Genomic DNA, 19958 nt, shown 5'->3' with positions numbered 1-19958 from the left:
CACTACCACGCTGAACAGGCTCGTCAGTTTCACTCCGTTTTGCACAAGCGGCGGACTACGGTCATTGTGAAAAAATGCAGTGCGTTCAGTTTCATTCTGTGAGTTCCACAGCTTGGCTAAATGTTGTAATTTCGCCTTACGCGACTTGTTTTTAACTTTCTGAGCGTGTTTTTAATCCAAACATAGCATATCTATATGTTTTTGGAATCGGGGACTGACAAGGAATAAGATGAAATTGTTTTTAAATCGATTTCGGAAATTTTATTTTAATCATAATTTTTATATTTTTATTTTCAGATCTTGTTTTTAATCCGAATATAACATATTTATATGTTTTTGGAATCAGAAAATGATGAAGAATAAGATGAACGTAATTTTGGATCGTTTTATAACAAATTAATTTTAATTACAATTTTCAGATTTTTAATGACCAAAGTCATTAATTAATTTTTAAGCCTCCAAGCTGAAATGCAATACCAAAGTCAGGCCTTCGATTGCTTGGCCAAAATTTCAATCAATTTTAATGAAAAATTAGGGTGTGACAATGCTGCCTCATCTTTTACAAAAAGCCGGATATGACGTCATCAAAGACATTTATCCAAAAAAAGAAAAAAACATCTGAGGATAATATACCCAGGAACTCATGTAAAATTTCATAAAGATCGGTCCAGTAGTTGACTGAATCGCTCTACACACACACACACACCACGACCCTCGTCTCGATTACCCCCTCTACGATAAAAACATTTAGTCAAAACTTGACTAAATGTAAAAAGAGCAGTTTTTAATGCACATAACAGCTTGGCAAAAGTCGGTTTGTACATGAGTCCGCAACCACAGAAGACAGCAAAGGTATTTTTCAAGCATGAGACCAAGGGTAGGGCGGATGGAGGCGAGAGAGCTGAAGGGATAGGGAATGTTTACAGTACCGTGTGCCGGGCTGTGAGCAGTGCCCGCCAGTGGCACCGTCGCGGCAGACGCGCCCAAGTTCAATGCAGGAAAATGCAGCCTAGCCATCTGATCTGGTCAACTGTCGTCCTCATCTCTAAGGCAGACTGATACCAAGAGGTGTAAGTTACGCCCGCCTTCAGGCTCAGGCTTTTCAAACGCTCGACTCAAAGACTATATTGCCAACCATTTTACGCTCATCAATGAATACACTCGTACGCGTAGAACGATTTCACACAGCCACACACAAAGGTTTTCTGAAGCACACATCATAACGTACAGTGAACTTTCCTTATTTACACAGTACTGTACACAAAAATGGAGCTTTGGCTCGCAATTTTGATAAGGAGAAATTTGAGTAGCATAAAAGCTACACGAATAGCTGTAATCGTACATGAATAACCATTAGCGCATTCAATAAGGTTACTAACTTACACTGATGCCTACTGACCGAAAAACTGTTTGCAGGCAATATTTGAAACAACTGGTGTGTGTGTGTGATTATTGGCGATGTAATGTTGCAATAAATCTGACACACTCGCGGACGCATGCAATGACATCAGTATATTCACTCAACTGATAAGTTACTTTGAATAAACAAAATATTCTCAATTCATTAAAATACAGATTATATTGTGAAACTCGAGCGGCCGTGAGCCTTCCCAAAAACAATGTTGATTAAACGTCCCGGGCCAAAAATAACCAATCTCCCGACCCTTAAATCGAGAAGACCTGATACAGACCTTTAAAATCTTTCAGGGTATTGATAATGTCAAAGTCGAGTCTTTTTTCAAGAAGTCTAAGACTGATGTAACGAGGAAAAATACGGACAAAATCTGTATTGAATTTATTAAAACTAATATCCGGAAACATTCTTTTTCTAACAGAGTTGCACCACCATGGAACACACTGTCTGATGTTAAAAATGCACAAACTATGAGTACTTTCAAAAATCTGCTGGACATACAAAAACTTATGATTGAGTCACTTTATTTGTACGATAATTGATCTTGATTGACTTTGAGCATGTTAATATGATTGACCTGCAACAAATTTGATATATTGAGACTGGGACGCGAAAAAAAGCCGTGAGGCTTATGTGTGTTCTGCGCGTTCTTAGAATCCGGTTTCATTCTAGAATGGACCGGGTCCAGGTTGGAATTCTAACCCTGCGCAAGTACAGGGGTGCCATTCTAGAATGAAACCCTTGTTGCTGGTCCATTCTAGAATCGGCCCTGCGCAAGGTTGGAATTTGGGTCCAAGTTGGAATAGTCATTTCAGTTAGACTATCACACAGCCAAAGCCACAAATGTGGATTTTCTGTTTGTTTTTGTTTTTTGTGTGTTTAGTTGGGGTTTTTTTCCGGGTTTTTTACACTTTACTCAAAGACATCGTGAATTGGGATTGTGATGTTCTGAAAGTGATTACGATTTTGAGAGACACTCAGCACTGATCGCTACGAACGGAAATTTCCGGACTGACAGTGTTTTGACGATCTCGCTTGTAACTGGATTTTCTGTTTGTTTTTGTTTTTTGTGTGTTTGGTTGGGGGTTTTTTCGGGTTTTTTACACTTTACTCAAAGACATCGTGAATTGGGATTGTGATGTGATGTTCTGAAAGTGATTACGATTTTGAGAGACACTCAGCACTGATCGCTACGAACGGAAATTTCCGGACTGACTTAATCTTATTCATATACATGAAGAGTTTGAAACGTGGGCATATCACAGTTTGGAAGGTAGGGATTCTGATAGATTAAATAAAAACTGTCAAACTTTTAGGCATGGAATTCCCCTTTGAGAGTATTTGTTGTGGTAGTACTACTACTATGAATTGCTTTCAATGTTTTTCCCATAATATTATAAAACCAGACAAAAGTTGTTGTTGATTTCTGTTTTTGTTAATGTCAACTTTTTTTTAAACCTGTGACAACAGCTCTATAACTCACTCTGTCCTTCTGTTGGTCTGTCTGTCGGTTAGTCGGTCTGACCGTCTGTCTGTCTGTCTGTCTGTCTGTGAAAAAAATTGTCAAAAAACCAGACATTTCCGAGAGGGAGACAGCGCTGACATTGCAAGCGGCCGCAACCGGCTCTCATCACAAAAACAACTGCCCTGCAAACAATACCGCCCTGGTAGTCCCCCTTGCTATGGTCTGCCTTTGTTTATTGCGTACTCAGGAGTGTCAACTTTCTTGACATGACATGACATCGCAAGATCGCCAAAGGATTTTTTTCAGGGGTAGACAAATCAGCCCCATCTTATCAAAGGGAAGGTGCAGGTGGAGATAATTCAAGGGAAGACAACTCTGTCTTACCTACAAACATTACGGCCCCCTTTATTCAAGGGTTTCATTCTAGAATGGCACCCCTGTACTTGCGCAGGGTTAGAATTCCAACCTGGACCCGGTCCATTCTAGAATGAAACCGGATTCTAAGTTCGCGCAGAACATGGATACCAATCCAGTCCCTAACCACAACTAGTACCCTCCCTCGCGCGCTCTCTCTCTCTCTCTACCTCCGTAAGTCAATATACCACATGCTCAACCAAGAATATAACATGATATGATGCTAAAACTGTGACTGACTGACACACACACACGATGTCTTTATTTTTAGTTATTCGGTCGCGGTAGGGTGTGGCACCTTCAATCACTTTCATTAGTACATACACGTATAAACCAGACACGCACAGTACAGGTGTGCACATACATTAGCTTTATTTTATATAAGCTTAATTATGCTTCAGCTTCTTGAGTCAGTGTGAAAGAAAGCACACTAACTGTGACTAAGCACGCGTATCGATGAAAGCAACAGTGAGTATTGGTACAGCTACAAGATCCAGTCTTGCGTGCAAGCTTTGATGTGAAAATATGGAACGGGTCTTATTATAAAGCAGTCAACCACTTCAGTTACATTGGGGAAAAAATGTCGACTCATACTGGCCGGGAAACATGTTTTTTACTTGCACACGCATTGGCCTCCCTTGGCAAAGAACCCGAACACTTGCGACAGCAGTGACAAGAGAGAGGGTACCTTGCAGAACTTTGCCCTTTGGAAAGCTTGTCTACACTCAGAGATTCTGCAATATGACTTCTTTGGCAACTGACGCAGATGTGAAGCAGACATGGCGCACTTCCATGAACGACAAAGGCGAGTTTGTGCGCAAAACGTCTGCTTTCAGGAACTGGATTACAGGTGAGATGTCCCCTGACTAGAAGTAGAACAATAGGCACCTGGAAAAAAGTTAACTTATGTAACGTGTACATGTGGGCTCTGCATGCTTTTCAGCGGCCGAATAAGAACTTTTTCTTTCAAAGCTGTATTTCAGTGAATAATAGAGTGACTGCAATTGTACTGGAAGCGAAGTCTGTCTCTAGATACACCAGGGGGAACGTCCCACTAGTCCGAGGGTTCACTAGTCCGATGGTTCACTAGTCTGAGAATTTACTATAGACGCTCTCTTTTCCAGTTCATCCCACTAGTCCGAGGGTTCACTAGTCCGAGGGTTTACTATAGACGCTTAATTTTCCAGTTATTATACCGCCCCTTAAAAGGCGGTATATAGGTTTCACTGTGTCTGTCTGTCTCTGTGTGTGTTTGTGTGTGTGTGTGTGTGTGTCAGTCCGCAAATAGATATCCGATGTTTGAGAACCGATTTCAATGAAATTATGTGTGAGGCTGTTGTACAACCCAGGCTCGATCCTCTCCATAATTCAGGTCGGTGGGATAACTAATTGACCCTCACGGGCAAAAGGAAACCCGAGATGCTATATAATATGACTAAAAACTGTAGGCAGTTCGATCACGTAATTGTCCAGTCGGGGCGGTATCCTGATAAATTTAATATCCTTTCTTCAGTCAAAATATAAATAACTAAGTTTCTTGGGGGAAATAGTCAGATTTCTTCAGTCAAAATATAAAACACCACATTATCTTTTTGAATGAAAACAACTCAGTGTTTTTATGAGAATATTCTTCGATTTGGTTCCCAAAGCAGTGAAAAACACACGCACGCACGCACACGCACATCCACGCACACATACACACACAAAATAAAAACAAATCAAATTGAATATCCTTTGTTCAAGCATCTATAGTGAACCCTCGGACTAGTGAACCCTCGGACTAGTGGACCCTCGGACTAGTGAACCCTCGGACTAGTGGACCCTCGGACTAGTGAACCCTCGGACTAGTGAACCCTCGGACTAGTGAACCCATCTCACACCAGGCATGGGAATTGTCCGAGAAATCGCTGTTTCTGCGAAAAGGAAATTACGGCAAAACAAAAGTAAATGAAATTATATGTATACTATTGTCTCTCTATCCATTATTTGCTTACACGAGAACTATCAAAATATTGGTCTAAAATGCTAAAATTTGTTTTCCTTCTGGGGGGCAAAACCCTCCTGGTCCCCCCAACCGGTCTCTGCCCCTGTACCCCACCGGGCCCAAGCAGCCCCTGGACCTCAGTTTTTTCTATTTTGGAATTCCCATGCCTGATACACACACCAACACTGGATAACAAAAACATTAAAACAGCTGCAGTAAACAACGCAAACCTACTGAAAGCATACTTGTCAAACAAACAGGTCTGATATGGCCCTTCGTGGTCGGCTGGGCGTTAAGCAAACAAACAAACAAACAAACACAAACAGGTCTAAAATAGGAGTTTCCACCGTATGCAAAATTACCATCGCCGGTCACATAATGGATAGGTCTTTTATTATGTTCTGTATGCAAAAATGTGCTTATATTTAAATAATCGCCTACTCTTAATCTTTGTTAATTTTAATGTAACATGCACCTGTTATTGTTAGTTAGTTTAATTGTGGGAGTAACCTTATTTACATGGCTGTCAGTGTCACATAACCTGCATGGAAGATGTTCAATACCAAAAGTGCACCAGATAGCCCCAAAATAAGCACCTTTTAAGACATGTATTTAAAAAAAAAGCTTCAACAACATGAATGAATGTATGACTGTTTCTGGTGAGTGTACAAAAAGTGGTAAAAACATTTTGTGTGGCTAAGGACATGTTGAGAGGCCGTGATCATCAGGGTGACGGTGTGTTTGTTTGTTTGTTTGCTTAACGCCCAGTCCACCACAAAGGGTGATATCAGGGCGGTGCTGCTTTGACATTTAACGTGCGCCACACACAAGACAGAAGTCGCAGCACAGGCTTCATGTCTCACCCAGTCACATTATTCTGACACCGAACCAACCAGTCCTAACACTAACCCCATAATGCCAGACGCCAGGCGGAGGAGCCACTAGATTGCCAATTTTAAAGTCTTAGGTATGACCCGGCCGGGGTTTGAACCCACGACCTCCCGATCACGGGGCGGACGCCTTACCACTAGGCCACCGTGTTGCGGTGATCATCAGGGTGATCGATGTAGCAAATACTCCATGTATGAAAAAAAAGGGGAATAACAACAAAAAGTAGAATGTATTCTCGGTTTGAAAAGAAAGGCAGAACATTTCTACAGCGGAACCCCCTTTTAATTAAAGACCAAAACAAAATCAGGTCTTAAAAAAGAAGGAAGTCTTAAAAATGGGGGTAAATGTAAAGAGGTTATGAACAGAAAATCTGAGAAACAGGGTATTAATGCTGATGGGGTCTATGTCGACCAAAAGAGTGGGATTCCCTGTTGGTGGAGTTCCTGTAGGTGGATTCCCTGTATACATGGAATACCACAGGGTGTAGTTCCTGTCGCGTTTTGCTGATATCGCTGAAAGTAACGTGATGCCTAGCAACATCGGTAGAATTTTATGGTTTTCGATCTTTTTTGATATTTCTTAGAAATTCGAATATGGTTTGCAAGTTTTATTGAAAAACTCCACCCTGTGGGATTCCCTGTCTACAGGGAATCCCCCTACAGGAACTCCACCTACAGGGAATCCCACTCTTTTGGTCGACATAGACCCCATTAGCGGTATTAATAGGGAGGATGTCTTCAATCGGGGTGTATTACAAGGGGGGTTCCACTGTACTATACATTGTTTTTTTCTTCAGCTGATGGGTCAAGTGGGTTCAAAGCTGAGGCAAATCGCTACCACCTGTATGTATCCTTGGCCTGTCCTTGGGCCCACCGAGCGCTGATTGTGCGCAAGTTGAAGGGCCTCGATGATGTCATCTCTGTTACCGTGGTGGACTGGTTGCTTGGAGAAGGAGGGTGGTCTTTCACTGATGCTGTGAGTTCAGTTTGTTTAGTTTAATTAACAAGTAAGACTAATCTGAAAAGTTTATACTCTTAGGTTAGTCTTAGAAAAGAATGTTATTGTTATTCTCTCAGGTGCCAGGAGAATGGTTCCAAATAGCTCTCACTTACTCCATTACATGTGCACATGTTGTATTCATTTAGAGCGCTTACTTCCCTTTGTGTATCATATCTCTAAACAGCGCTCGATCTGCCTCATTTGTTTCAGATTAATCTGGAAAGTGTATTATTTATTTTGTTGTTGAGGATGAGATCTTTGCCAGTGAGGATTGCTTCATTCTTTCTGTATGTTGGCTGCAGTTCCTGTAGTTTCCCCTCCCCCCTCCCCACCATTTAGGCAGCCATACTCTGTTTTGAGGGGTGAGTGAGGATTGAGGCGAGGTGTCAGTAATAATTGGGGATTTTTTTTTAAAAACCTGTCTACCTGGCTTCAGGTTGGTAACGTGTTCCATTACATTTGGAACTTTCTGGTCAGCATCGAATAGGATGACTCGCAAGAAAAAAATAAACAAGTTGAGTAATCTTGTTTTTTGGTTTAATTTGTTGAATGACCTGATTTGCAGTGATTCTTATCTAATCCCTGCAAGTGGAGTATGCGTATCTGTCATTTAAAGTTGATTCTCAACCTTACTGCTCATTGCAGCATGAACGTTTGCACAGTTAAAAAAACAAAACAATCTTTTTTGTGCAGAAGCCAAAATGCAGTCTGGACACGGTCAACAACAGCACATTTTTAAAGGAAGTCTACTTGAAAGCTAATCCAGGTAAATAAAAAATAAATAAAAGAAGAAAGAAAGAAGTAACAAATATTGTCTACCCCATGCTCCATAGAGAAAATATCATCCCTGAAAGTCCAACAAATGGTGTACTCGCCTTTGGCTAGTGATTCGGAAAATTTACTAGCCAGAGAGCAAACTTTATTAGCCAAACCGACATTTTTGTAAAGCAAGTTTACTCGCATTTGGCGAGTAGATGAACATTTCTACTTGCCAGATACATGTTTCTACTCGCCATGGCCAGTAAAATACTCGCCACTTTCAGGCCTGAATATTTGTTGCCCCCAAAAGCCTATCGAGGCACAAAATGCGAAGCAGTAACAGGAAGATGAACAAAATGCAAAAGAGAGAAAAGAAATTAAAAAACCAAAAAAACAGACAAGAAACAAAGCATAAAGTATAGGTTGCAAGGAATGAGGTGGCTATAAACATACAACAAAGGAAGGATCAGAGACAAACATAAATATCTCTGGAGGGGGAGAAAGAGAGAAAGTCACAAATTAGATGACCAGCCACAAATAATGTTTGTGTTTGCTTTTGAAAAGAACTGTAATAGTCAAAACTTGTATCTGTACTCCGTTTTGAGGGGTAAGTGTGGATCGAGGCGAGGTGTCAGTTATTTGTGAATTTTCTTCAAAACCAGTCCGAACAGTGGAACCCCCCCCCTTTTAAGACCTCCAAAAATCGGACATAATCAGGTCTTAAAATGGAGGTAGTCTTAAAATGGAGGGAGTCTTAAAATGGAGGGAGTCTTAAAATGGAGGGAGTCTTAAAATAGAGGGAGTCTTAAAATGGAGGGAGTCGTAAAATGGAGGGAGTCTTAAAATGGAGGGAGTCTTAAAATGGAGGGAGTCTTAAAATGGAGGGAGTCTTAAAATGGAGGTAAATTTACAGATGTTATGAATAGAAAGTCGGGTCTTAAAAGAGAAGAAGTCTTAAATGGGAGGGTTCCACTGTACTCTGTTTTGACTGGCAAGCGAGGATCGAGGCCAGGTGACAGTACTTTGTGAATTTTTTTTTAAACCATTCTATGTTTCACATGTGCAAGCTACACTCCTTCACCAAAAATGTTTTCAATCCGCAGAATATTCTGGCAGCATCACTGTCCCGTGTCTGTGGGACAAACAAAAACAAACGGTGGTCAACAACGAGTCCAGCGAGATCATCCGCATGTTCAACTCCGAGTTCAACACCTTGGGCAAGACGGACGAGCAGCGGAAGTTAAACCTGTACCCGGAGGACCTGAAAGAGAAAATTGATGCCGTCAATGAATGGGTGTACCCGTGAGTCTCAGTTGTAACTTGAACGTGAGGTGTTGTAGGCAGGTCCCTATTACATGTTTAACAAAACTTGTTCAGAAGTACAGTGGAACCTCCCTTTTTTAAGACCCCCCAATTTAAAACTCACTCCTTTTTAAGACCTTGTTTTCTCAGACTTTCTGTTCATAACCTCTGTAAATTACCCCAATTTTAAGACTCCCTTCCTTTTCAAGACTTGAGTTTCCCAGATTTGTGGAGATCTTAAAAGGGGGGTTCCACTGTAACACCTGCAGTGGGGCAGTCTCAAGAAAAAGTTTTGTAGATGTGAGGACGTCATCTAAAAAAAGTCTCAAAATGTTCATCTGGCATTGTTTCTTGTAAAAAGCGCATGGCTCGGGGGTACCTACTCACTTGCATTGGATTCCTGGTAGGGGTAGGTTTTCTTGACCAGATTGTATTTTTCAGGATGTCTTCTTCAGCGGTTTATTTAATCTGAGGCCACTATAATGCAAGTGATTGTAATTCACAGTCCTCAAGTCAAAAGATTAAGCCAACAAAATAAAAAGTGTATCCGATGACAAGGCAAAAAATGTAGGCTTGGTAGGTCGATATTCTTTTTTTCTTTGAGTGAAGTTTGTTTTTTATTTACTCGGGTGCATGCGGCTGGCTGTCTGAGAAGAGTAACTTTTCTTGTTAAGTCTTCAAAGTCGAGTTTTGTCATTCTCAATGATTTGTTTTGTTTTGTTAGAAGGGTCAAAAGAAAGTTCTAAGGTCAGGAGGACTAAAATAGGGTCGGTCGGGGAATTGGGAACATTGAATTATGTTATCTTCGCCTTATTGGTTTAACATTCTTAATTTTGCAGTCAGATCAACAACGGTGTTTATCGCTGTGGCTTTGCACGCTCCCAGGAAGCATACAACGGCGCAGTGAAGGAACTTTTTGATGGACTTGACAAGGTAAATATGTTGCAAGATTTTATATGTGTGTATAGTGCGCTACACCAACAGGTTAAGATAGTGTGCGTGGGAAGGCACTTACACAGATCAAGGTTCTGGTAGTCAGTTTCAGAATTATAACTCTAGCAGTGTGTCTTATTTGTCCGGCATTTGGCATGTACTTGTAGACTTTTGTAAACAAAGTTACAGCTTAATCAAATGAGGTAGAGCTCTATTTAAAGATCTGAGAAACGAAGGGACAAAAGCGCTGCAAATGCATACAACATATATGCAACAAGAGGTAAATGACAGTTATGCGGAACCAACCTCCTGGCACCTGAGAGAAAACAGCATTGAGGATATAAAAGTTGCACCCCCTGCGGGTTAGGGGGAAGAATTTACCCGATGATCCCCAGCATGTCCTAAGAGGCGACTAACGGATTTTGTTTCTCCTTTTACCCTTGTTAAGTGTTTCTTGTATAGAATATAGTCAATGTTTGTAAAGATTTTAGTCAAGCAGTATGTAAGAAATGTTAAGTCCTTTGTACAGGAAACTTGCATTCTCCCAGTAAGGTAATATATTGTACTACGTTGCAAGCCCCTGGAGCAATTTTTTGATTAGTGCTTTTGTGAACAAGAAACAATTAACAAGTGGCTCTATCCCATCACCCCCCTTCCCCCGTCGCGATATAACCTTCGTGGTTGAAAACGACGTAAAACACCAAATAAAGAAAGAAAGAAAGATAAAAGTTGCTTGTTCACTTCATTCTTGTGAATCAGATCTTAAAGTTACAGGTGCTTTTTAATTTGTTTAGAGTGCATGGTGTTGTGTAACAAATCTGCTTACTGGTGGATGTGGATGAAAAAAAGAGAACCTTCTTTTTATAATTACATTAAATAACATATTCTTACTCCGAATCACATTAGCATTGAGTCACCTGAGATGCTTATCACTGAAAAACGCTTACCCGGCTAAAATTTTTAAAGGGAAGCAACCCATCACCAAAACGAAAGTGAAAGTAGCTTTGGTAATGGGCCAGCACACTGGGAGTTACCTCCCATACGGGAGTGTGCCACGTCACTTCCTCTAGGAACACGTGCCTATCTCATACGTTCTTTTCACCTCGGAGAGGACGGTTCACTTTTTGACGCTCTGTGGCCGACCTTGTGTGTTTGAGTGACACCCGCCGGCCACGTTACCCAGCTTTTCTGCTCGCCTTGCCTACAGTTTGGTGAGCTCGTTCCCGTTTGTTGTTGGTTGTTTGCGCTGTTTTCGTTACTGTACGTTGTCCGTTTTTTGCGGACTTGTGTGTCAGTGACTTGCGTGTTTAGCCATTTTGTTGTGTGAGTTAGTTAGCTAGCTCGTATGACTTTGCTCGTAGCTCTGCGTGCCCCTTTCTGTGTTGGGCAAGTGTAGCTATAGTATTTTGTTGACGCGAAAGAGTGTGTGTTTACTGTGTTCAGTCGTTTAGACTTACGTGTCAGTAAATTTTTTCGCGTTGTCACGCGTCGTTGACTTGTGTGTCAGTTACTTGCGTGTTTCGCCATTTTGTGGTGTGAGTTAGTTTTCTAGCTCGTGTGACTTTGTTTGTAGCTTTACGTGCCTCTGTTTTTGTTGGGCAAGTGTAGCTATCGTATTTTGTTGACGCGAAAGTGTGTGTTTTTTACTGAGTTTTCAGTCGTTTAGACTTACGTTCAGTAAAATGTTTTCGTGTTGTTTACATGGATTTGACAGCATGTCTGATTCAGACAACCGCTGTGGCAAGTCAGACCCCATGGGGAAATTTTAAGCCTTAGGCTTCTTCTTTAGCAGTTTTACTTGTACAGACCAAGAACGTAACTATTTGTTGTCTGTACCTTTTTCGGCGCCTAGCGCTGTTACTACTTCTGCTATCTTTTGTGGCGCCTAGCGCTATGGTTACGTCTGCTCCGGTTCTCTACTACGGAGACTTCGTCCTCGTTGTTAGCACCTGTGCAGGGTGCGTTGGTTCCTTTCTGTTTTAGACACTGGTTCCGGGAATCCGCAGCTTGGTGCAAGCAGAGTTCCAGCGTTCCGTCGCCAGTTGTTTGGCGTTTCCGGCATCTGGCAGTGACGTCCGGGAGTTGGCTTCCGTGTCTTTGCCGTCCATTTCCAGTTTGGAGCAGCGTCCTCCCTCTTCAGCTGCGGCTGGTAAGCAGAGCTGGTCCGATAGCCCTCGTGAGGCGCCTGGACGTTCTCTCTCGGGAGACAGCTCTTTCGCATCGGGTCACGACCGATACCATGCTGATCTTTCATTTCCGGCGATAACCTACGAGGCCCCGGATTTGATCGAACAGCTGCGGCAGTCGGTTTCGGCTGCCGCATTTCCGGCACTTGCCGGAAGTGATGATCCGTCCGCTCCGGCACGCTAAGGCGGTCGCGGCAGGATGGAGTATTCACTGACTTCCGGTCCTTCCGGATCGCGAAGTCAACCAGTGCAGCCTTCGCTTCCGCATTGCGCGGTTTCGTCGGCTACACTACCGGCACTTGCCGGAAGTGATGATCCGTCCGCTCCGGCACGCTAAGGCGGTCGCGGCAGGATGGAGTATTCACTGACTTCCGGTCCTTCCGGATCACGAAGTCAACCAGTGCAGCCTTCACTTCCGCATTGCGCGGTTTCGACGGCTACACTTCCGGTTTCGGCCGGACACGCTGCTTCCTCGTCTGGTGCTTCCTTCCGGATACCAGTGGGTGGATTCCAGCGTACGCCTTCCGGCCAGTTAGTGCCTAGGCTTGAGCAGGCATCACTCCACTCTGATGGGGGAGTGACGTCAGCTCATCCAGCTCCGGTTTTTGCGGATGGTCGTCCTGCCTACCCTTTACCTTCACAAGGTTCTGGGCTGCAGGATGATGTTCGTGTACAGGCATTTCCGGTTTCCGGTTTGCCAGGGCATGCTTCTGCTTCCGGAACTGGTGTTTTTGGTTTCAGTGCAGCCTTCGCTTCCGCATTGCGCGGTTCTGTCGGCTACACTACCGGCACTCGCCAGAAGTGATGATCCGTCCACGCAGGCACGCTACGGCGGCTGCGTCAGTATGGAGTATTCACTGATTTTCCGGTCCTTCCGGATCTCGAAGTCAACCAGGGCAGTCTTCAATTCCGCATTCCGCGGTTTCGTCGGCTACACTTCCGGTTTCGGCCGGACATGCTGCTTCCTCTTCTGGTGCTTCCTTCCGGATACCAGAGGGTGGATTCCAGCGTACGCCTTCCGGCCTTTTAGTGCCTAGGCTTGAGCAGGCATCACTCCACTCGGATGAGGGAGTGACGTCAGCTCATCCAGCTCCGGGTTTCTTACGGATGGTCGTCCTGCCTACCCTTACCTTCACAAGGTTCTGGGTTGCAGGATGATGTTCGTGCACAGGCATTTCCGGTTTCCGGTTTGCCAGGGCATGCTTCTGCTTCCGGAACTGTGGTTTTGGTCATGGCTCCATGTGTGACTATTCTGATGCTCCATCAGGGGTCAACGAGGAGTCTCGGGGCGTGTTTCCGTCGAAGCTCAAGTCTGTTCTTGACATTGCGGTGGAAGTAGCGTCTCGTTTTTTCCCCGAAGGGGTGTTGGCTGCGGACTCTTCCGCTCCGTTCGTTCCTTCGGCCATGGCGGACTTCCGGCCGGCACAGGAGGATGTTTCTTCCTTCCGGTTCGCCGAGTCTCCGTCAGTGGCTTACCAACTTTTGCATTCGCTGGTTCGTCCAGCACATGCGGGGAGTGGTATTCGGCCAGTGCCTGTTCCGTTACTGCTTCCTTTTGGTCCAGTTCCGGTATCAGCTCAGCAGTGGGTGGCGTCGGCTTCTCAAGCCTCTTCCTTTGTGCCTACGGGCAATAGGAAGCTTAGCTTAGCTTCTCCGGGAATTGCTGCCTCTTCTGGCTAAACCGATCAAGTATGATCCGGTTCTGCCGGTTTCTGAGGCTTCCTCCTCTCTGCTGAGGAGGTTGGACGTCGGCAGATCGAACTGTCCTCCGTTGCAGAAACTCTTGTTCGAACTCTGTCTCGGTCATCGATCGATTCGCTGGTTTCTTTCACTCTCAGTGAAGAACAATATGCAGACAATGTCTCTGCCCTTTTGACCACCTTGGCCAAGGTCAAGGAGGAGCAATTGCGTCTTTCCTCCCTACAGTTCTCCCAAGCGGTCCTCTGTAGGAGGGATCTCTTCCTCTCGCAGTCCCAGTTCACAAAGCTGGCTACTGGGGAGACCTGGAGAGTCTCCCCTGTCTCAGAGGAATCTCGCTTCTGTTCTCTGGCAATGGTTGCCAGACAGAAGGAGATTCAGTCGAACAAGGACAGTCAGTTCCTCGACTTCACTCTGCAGGGGGTGAAACAGTCTAAGCCTTCTAAACAAAAGCAGGCTCAGACATTGTCGAATCTCAAGCCAGCTCAGAAGCGGCAGGCTCTGCCGGTCGCTCGTGGCGGGAAGAAGAGGACGGCATCGGGGAGGGGGTGTGGCGGCTCTGGGAGTAAGCCACACCCCCAATGATGCGCTCACGATCTCACCCACCTCCCGCCTTCCACCTTGGTGATGGCGGGAGGCCCCTCCCGTGCGCTTTCTCGTTGGATGTCAGTAGTTGACAGCCAATGGATTGTGGGAGTGGTGAGATCGGGCTTCCACCTGCTCTGGCGGGAGGAAAAGGCGCCTCTTACCCGAGTGCCGCCGCGGTTCAAGCCCCTCTTCTCGCAGGAAGCACGTTCCGCCTTGCAGTCGGAAATTGCCTCTCTGCAGCAGAAGGGCGCGGTGGAGAGAGTTCGGGTCCATAGCTCCCTGGGATTTAAGGGCGTCTTTTCGCCGTTCCCTAAGCGTCAGGAGGATGGCGTCCCGTTTTGGATTTATCTCTCAACACTTTCTTGAGTGAGATAAAAGTCAAGATGGAGACGCCAGCCTCGGTCCGAGACTCTCTCTGCCCAGGAGACTGGGTGACCTTGATCGATCTCAAGGACGCATACTTTCATTCTTATGCATCCGGCCGACCGGAATTGGCTTTGTTTCCGGTGGGGAGATCAGATCTACCAGTTTTGCGCACTCCCTTTCGGGCTGTCCCTCGCACCATGGATTTTCACCATGGTGGTGAGACAGTTCTGTGCACTGGTGAGGTCCTAGGGTATCCGCCTGCGGGCTTATCTGGACGACTGATTCATCATGATCCAGTCCCAGAGCGGCTGTTCGCAGGATACCCTAATGGTTCTTTGAGAATCCAACTTGTTGGGGTTCTCGATCAACCGGGCAAATCCGGAGCTGACCCCGTCACAGACATTCACTTATCTGGGGATGTCTTTCGACACGGTCGCGTGGACTGTCCAGCCTTCTCAGAGAAGGGTGGACAAGCTCCAAGCTCAGATTCGCTCCACTTTGCCTCTCCTGATGGTTTCCATCCGTCTGGACTTGGTGGCTCGCTCGCATAGAGCATCCACCTCGTCAGTTTATGCTTCCCACTGGAAGGCATGGACTGCCTGGTGTTCAGCTACAGGGGTGAGGTCGGTGGCTTCGCGCTCTATTCAGGTCGCCAACCGCCTCTCTTTCATGTCTTCGCAGGGCGCCTCAGGCTTCTCGTTGAGGTTCCGGCGCTTCGCTATCTCGGCGACTCTTTAGCAGATCGGTCGGTCTGTTCGAGTCGGGGGCGTTATAGCTGCAGTCATTAAAGGGGCTGCTCTTAGGGAAGGTAAAGCTCGTTTGCCCGCTCCCAAGTGGGACTTGTTTTTAATCCTGGAATTCCTATGTTCTGCGGATTTTGAGCCTTTGAGCGAGGCCATTCTGTTCAATGTCACTCGCTAAGCGCTGGTTCTTCTTTTGTTGGCAACGGCCCAACGGGGTGGCGAGGTCCACGCCCTGTTGGGTCAGCCTGGAGATATCTCCTTTGAGTCGGACGGTTTCGCATCTTTGCGTTTCCGGCCCGATTTCCTGGCCAAGATTCAGTCTCCGGGGCAGGCCTCTCCGCTGGTTAGAGTCAAGGCTCTGATCAGCGCGTTTGGCCCCGGATGACCTTGATTTGGTCAATTGCCCTGTGAGGGCTCTTTGTCTGTATTTAGCCCGGACTCAGCTGTTTCGGTCTAGTTCTCAGAAGTTGCTGTTTATCTCGCCCTTTTCTAGGCGCGAGTAAGGTTTGTCGAAGGTATCGTTGGCCTGGTGGGTGTCCTCGCTCATTAAGCAAGCTTATGAGTGGAGTCGCACAAAGAGGGGGGGGGGGGTCATGCCCTCCTTGCCACTTGACTCGGCCCGAGCCCATGATATGAGGGCGTGGGCATCCTCTCTGGCAGTACTGCGCTCCAGATGTCTAGAGGAGGTGCTGACAACTACGTTTTGGCGTTCTGAAGATGTTTTCTTAAACTTTTATCTTCGGGACGTCTCGGCTCTTCGACAGGATGGCTTCAGAGGCCTTCCAGTGCTCATAGCAGCAGGCCAGTTCCTGTCCAGAACTTGATGGTGAGTTTTGATTCATTTCTAGCCCACCGCCTTGTTGATGTTATCTGCTAATGTGATTCGGAGTAAGAATATGTTATTTAATGGAAAATTTCCTAGATAAATTTTCATTTAATTAATATACTTACCCGAATCACATACTGTATTCCCTCCCACCTGCCCCGCGTATGGTTTTAAGTTTTTCTAAGACCGTATGAGATAGGCACGTGTTCCTAGAGGAAGTGACGTGGCACACTCCCGTATGGGAGGTAACTCCCAGTGTGCTGGCCCATTACCAAAGCTACTTTCACTTTCGTTTTGGTGATGGGTTGCTTCCCTTTAAAAATTTTAGCCGGGTAAGCGTTTTTCAGTGATAAGCATCTCAGGTGACTCAATGCTAATGTGATTCGGGTAAGTATATTAATTAAATGAAAATTTATCTAGGAAATTTTCCATTTGTTCTCAGGTGGAAGCTGTTTTGTCCAAGAGTCGCTACTTGGCAGGCAATCAATTGACGGAGGCCGATGTTCGTCTCTTCACCACGCTGGTTCGTTTCGACACGGTGTACCACACTCACTTCAAGGTAAAATCTCACTAACAATAAGGCCCAAAAATGACGGGCGCAGTGGCGTGGTGGTAAGACGTCGGCCTCTTAATCGGAAGGTCGAGGGTTCGAATCCCGGCCGCGGCCGCCTTGTGGGTTAAGTGTGGAGATTTTTCCGATCTCCCAGGTCATCTTCTGTGCAGACCTGCTTAGTGGCTTATCCCCCTTCGTGTGTACACACAAGCACAAGACCTAGTGCGCACGGAAAAGATCCTGTAATCCATGTCAGAGTTCGGTGGGTTATAGAAACACGAAAATACTCAGCATGCTTCCTCCGAAAGCGGCGTATGGCTGCCTAAATGGCGGGGTAAAAATGGTCATACACGTAAAATTCCACTCGTGCAAAAACACGAGTGTACGTGGGAGTTTCAGCCCACGAACGCAGAAGAAGAAGAAGAAGAAGATAAGGCCCAAAAACAACAACAATAAAACACTTGTTTTCAATGACAAGGGCCCCATAAAAATAGGATTGGGGATAGTAGTTTGTTGTTAACAAGTTTGTTTGTTTTTTCCACAGGCACATGTGGTTTTTTTATTGACCAGATATTGTGCAAGCTGTGTCCCCTGAATCTCAGAGAAGAGTAACTAAAGTCTGCAATAAATTGAGTTTTGTGATTTTTTATTTTTATTTTTTTTCAATGGTAAAAAAGGTTCCAGGTTTGGGAGAAACATGGTGTCGGTCTTGGAATCTGAACCATTAACAAAAAAATTCTTGGCCTATTGTGTGGGTATTTCCATTAATTGGCACCTGTTTCATCATCTCTCGATCATCTTTAAAACTTTCCCATTGTCGGGTGGAATGTTCTCAACAAAAAGCGATTCAGTGACGGAGAAGGCGCTAGCGACGAATTAGGTGTAGGGGTCGGATTAGATCAAAAAAGATGTGCCTTCAAAGTGGAAAAGTAGGTTATAAAGAAGCAAGCACTTCAGAAACTCTTCAGCACAACTCTGCATCTGAAATCAGTTTAAGTTCCATACAGCTTAGTACTTTCACTTCTGGGGTTCCTAATGTTGTGTCATTGCATCTCACTTTTATGTACAGTGGAACCCCCTTTTTAAGATCTCAGAAAGTCGGGTCTTAAAAGGGAGGGAGTCTTAAACTGGGGGTATTAAAAAGGGGGTTCCACTGTATGTACCTTTCTGCAGACAAACAAACGTCGCATCGTTGACTACCCAAACACCTGGGCCTGTGTGCGCGACGTCTACCAACTTCCTGGTGTGGCAGAGACAGTTGACCAGGAACACATCAAGAAACATTACTTTGTGAGTTGAATTCAAACTTTTTTCTTTTTTAAATGAATCAGGTTTATGCTTTCTTTTCACAAAGGTGAACGGAAATGGGTTCAAAGTCGTGAGAGCCAAGATTTTCATTTGTCAGATTAACTGAATTTCCAGCTTGTGTGTGTGTGTGAGTGTATGTGTGTGTGTGTGTACCAACTTCCTGGTGTGGCAGAGACTGTTGACCATTAACACATCATGAAACATTACTTCAGGAGTTGAATTCAGAAATAAGTTTTGGGATAGTGAAAGTTCTTTTCACAAAGGTGAACGGAAATGGGTTCAAAGTCCTGAGAGCCAAGGTGTGTATTAATATAATTACTGTTAGTTGTTCTCATGATGTAAATTAATACTATATTTTAAAATAAAACAAACTTGATGCACCCTATCTGAATTGCAATTCTTTTTTTTTTTACTGCTTTTCAGGAGAGTCACAAATCCATCAACCCATTTGGTATCGTTCCTGTTGGCCCCGATCTTGACTTCATGGCACCTCACAACCGTGACAAGATGTGATAAATTGACACAGAACGTTAAGGATAAATGGCATACTTCTTCAATAAAAACTTTGCACCAGTTCACATTTCTGCAGTCCCAAGTGATGCAGAAAGGCTAAATGGATGTGTGGCATGACTGATCCAGTATCCCGAATGTGCATTTATTATTATTACTGTACCATGATTAATTTAATCAAAAATGCTTTTTGTGTGTCATTGTTGTTTCCTTAAAAATGTAAATTGCCATTACATTTAAAATCCTAAGTCTTACACTAATATGCCATCAGTAGTGTTATCAATATTTCTTGTCTATTAATGTACAAATCCAAAGCAGATAAACTGCTAAAACCCCGCAATAACATTCCAAAATCCAGAGAAAAAAAAGAAAGGCTAATTATAAGAATGTCAATTTATGTACATTACATTAATTCATTTAAATTTATTGATGTGCATTTTCAGTTGATGTGCATGTTCTACACATAAAATCCATTGGCTGTGTGAAATCTTTTTATATACCGCATTTTCTTCTTGAATGTAGTGTTCGTAAGAGTTTTTTGACCAGTTATGTTTACACAACTTTATAGCTCTACATTTTTCTTTCTTTTTTTAATCTTAACAATAAATTAAAAAGGGAGTTGTCAATGTTTCAAGCAAGATATTTTCCAATATTGACAAAACTAAATTGAATGAGGGTGCTACCACAGTAGAAGCAACAGTTTCTTTGCTACCTGAATTATCATGATTGTGATATGCTTGCGTTGGAAGAAAACATGGTTTTTGTCATGTTGTGCTTTTTTTTTTTTTAGGTACTTACGTATGCAAAATAAATATATTTAAAATAACAATCAAGTATTATAACAGAATGGATGGAAGGTGTGTATGCTGACACATGTGGTAAAACATTACTCAAAGTTTATTGCACATGACACATTTTATTTACAAGTGTCATAACAGATCAAATCAAAAAGTTGCGATCTCAAGAATGGTAACAATTAAGTGTGTAAATGATGTAAAGTAAACAAAACTTCAGAACAT

At 44.1% G+C, this 19958-nt stretch overlaps 1 protein-coding gene across 1 annotated transcript; it reads left to right on the top strand.

Moving 5' to 3' along the window:
- The first annotated feature begins 3447 nt into the window (after window positions 1-3447).
- LOC138962677 (glutathionyl-hydroquinone reductase YqjG-like) lies at window positions 3448-19768 on the top strand. The gene is made up of 8 exons (XM_070334595.1): window positions 3448-4143; window positions 6965-7143; window positions 7861-7933; window positions 9030-9228; window positions 10068-10161; window positions 17011-17127; window positions 18295-18411; window positions 18853-19768. Exons 1-8 carry the CDS (start codon window positions 3900-3902, stop codon window positions 18940-18942), a joined length of 1113 nt encoding a protein of 370 aa, XP_070190696.1. The 5' UTR covers window positions 3448-3899; the 3' UTR covers window positions 18943-19768.
- The last annotated feature ends 190 nt before the right edge of the window (window positions 19769-19958 follow it).

This window comes from Littorina saxatilis, linkage group LG3 (assembly GCF_037325665.1).
Source record: "Littorina saxatilis isolate snail1 linkage group LG3, US_GU_Lsax_2.0, whole genome shotgun sequence".
NCBI classification, from domain to species: Eukaryota; Metazoa; Mollusca; class Gastropoda; order Littorinimorpha; family Littorinidae; genus Littorina; species Littorina saxatilis.
The sequence above is the reverse complement of the archived record's forward strand: the minus strand, read 5'-3'. Positions and strand labels throughout refer to the sequence as shown.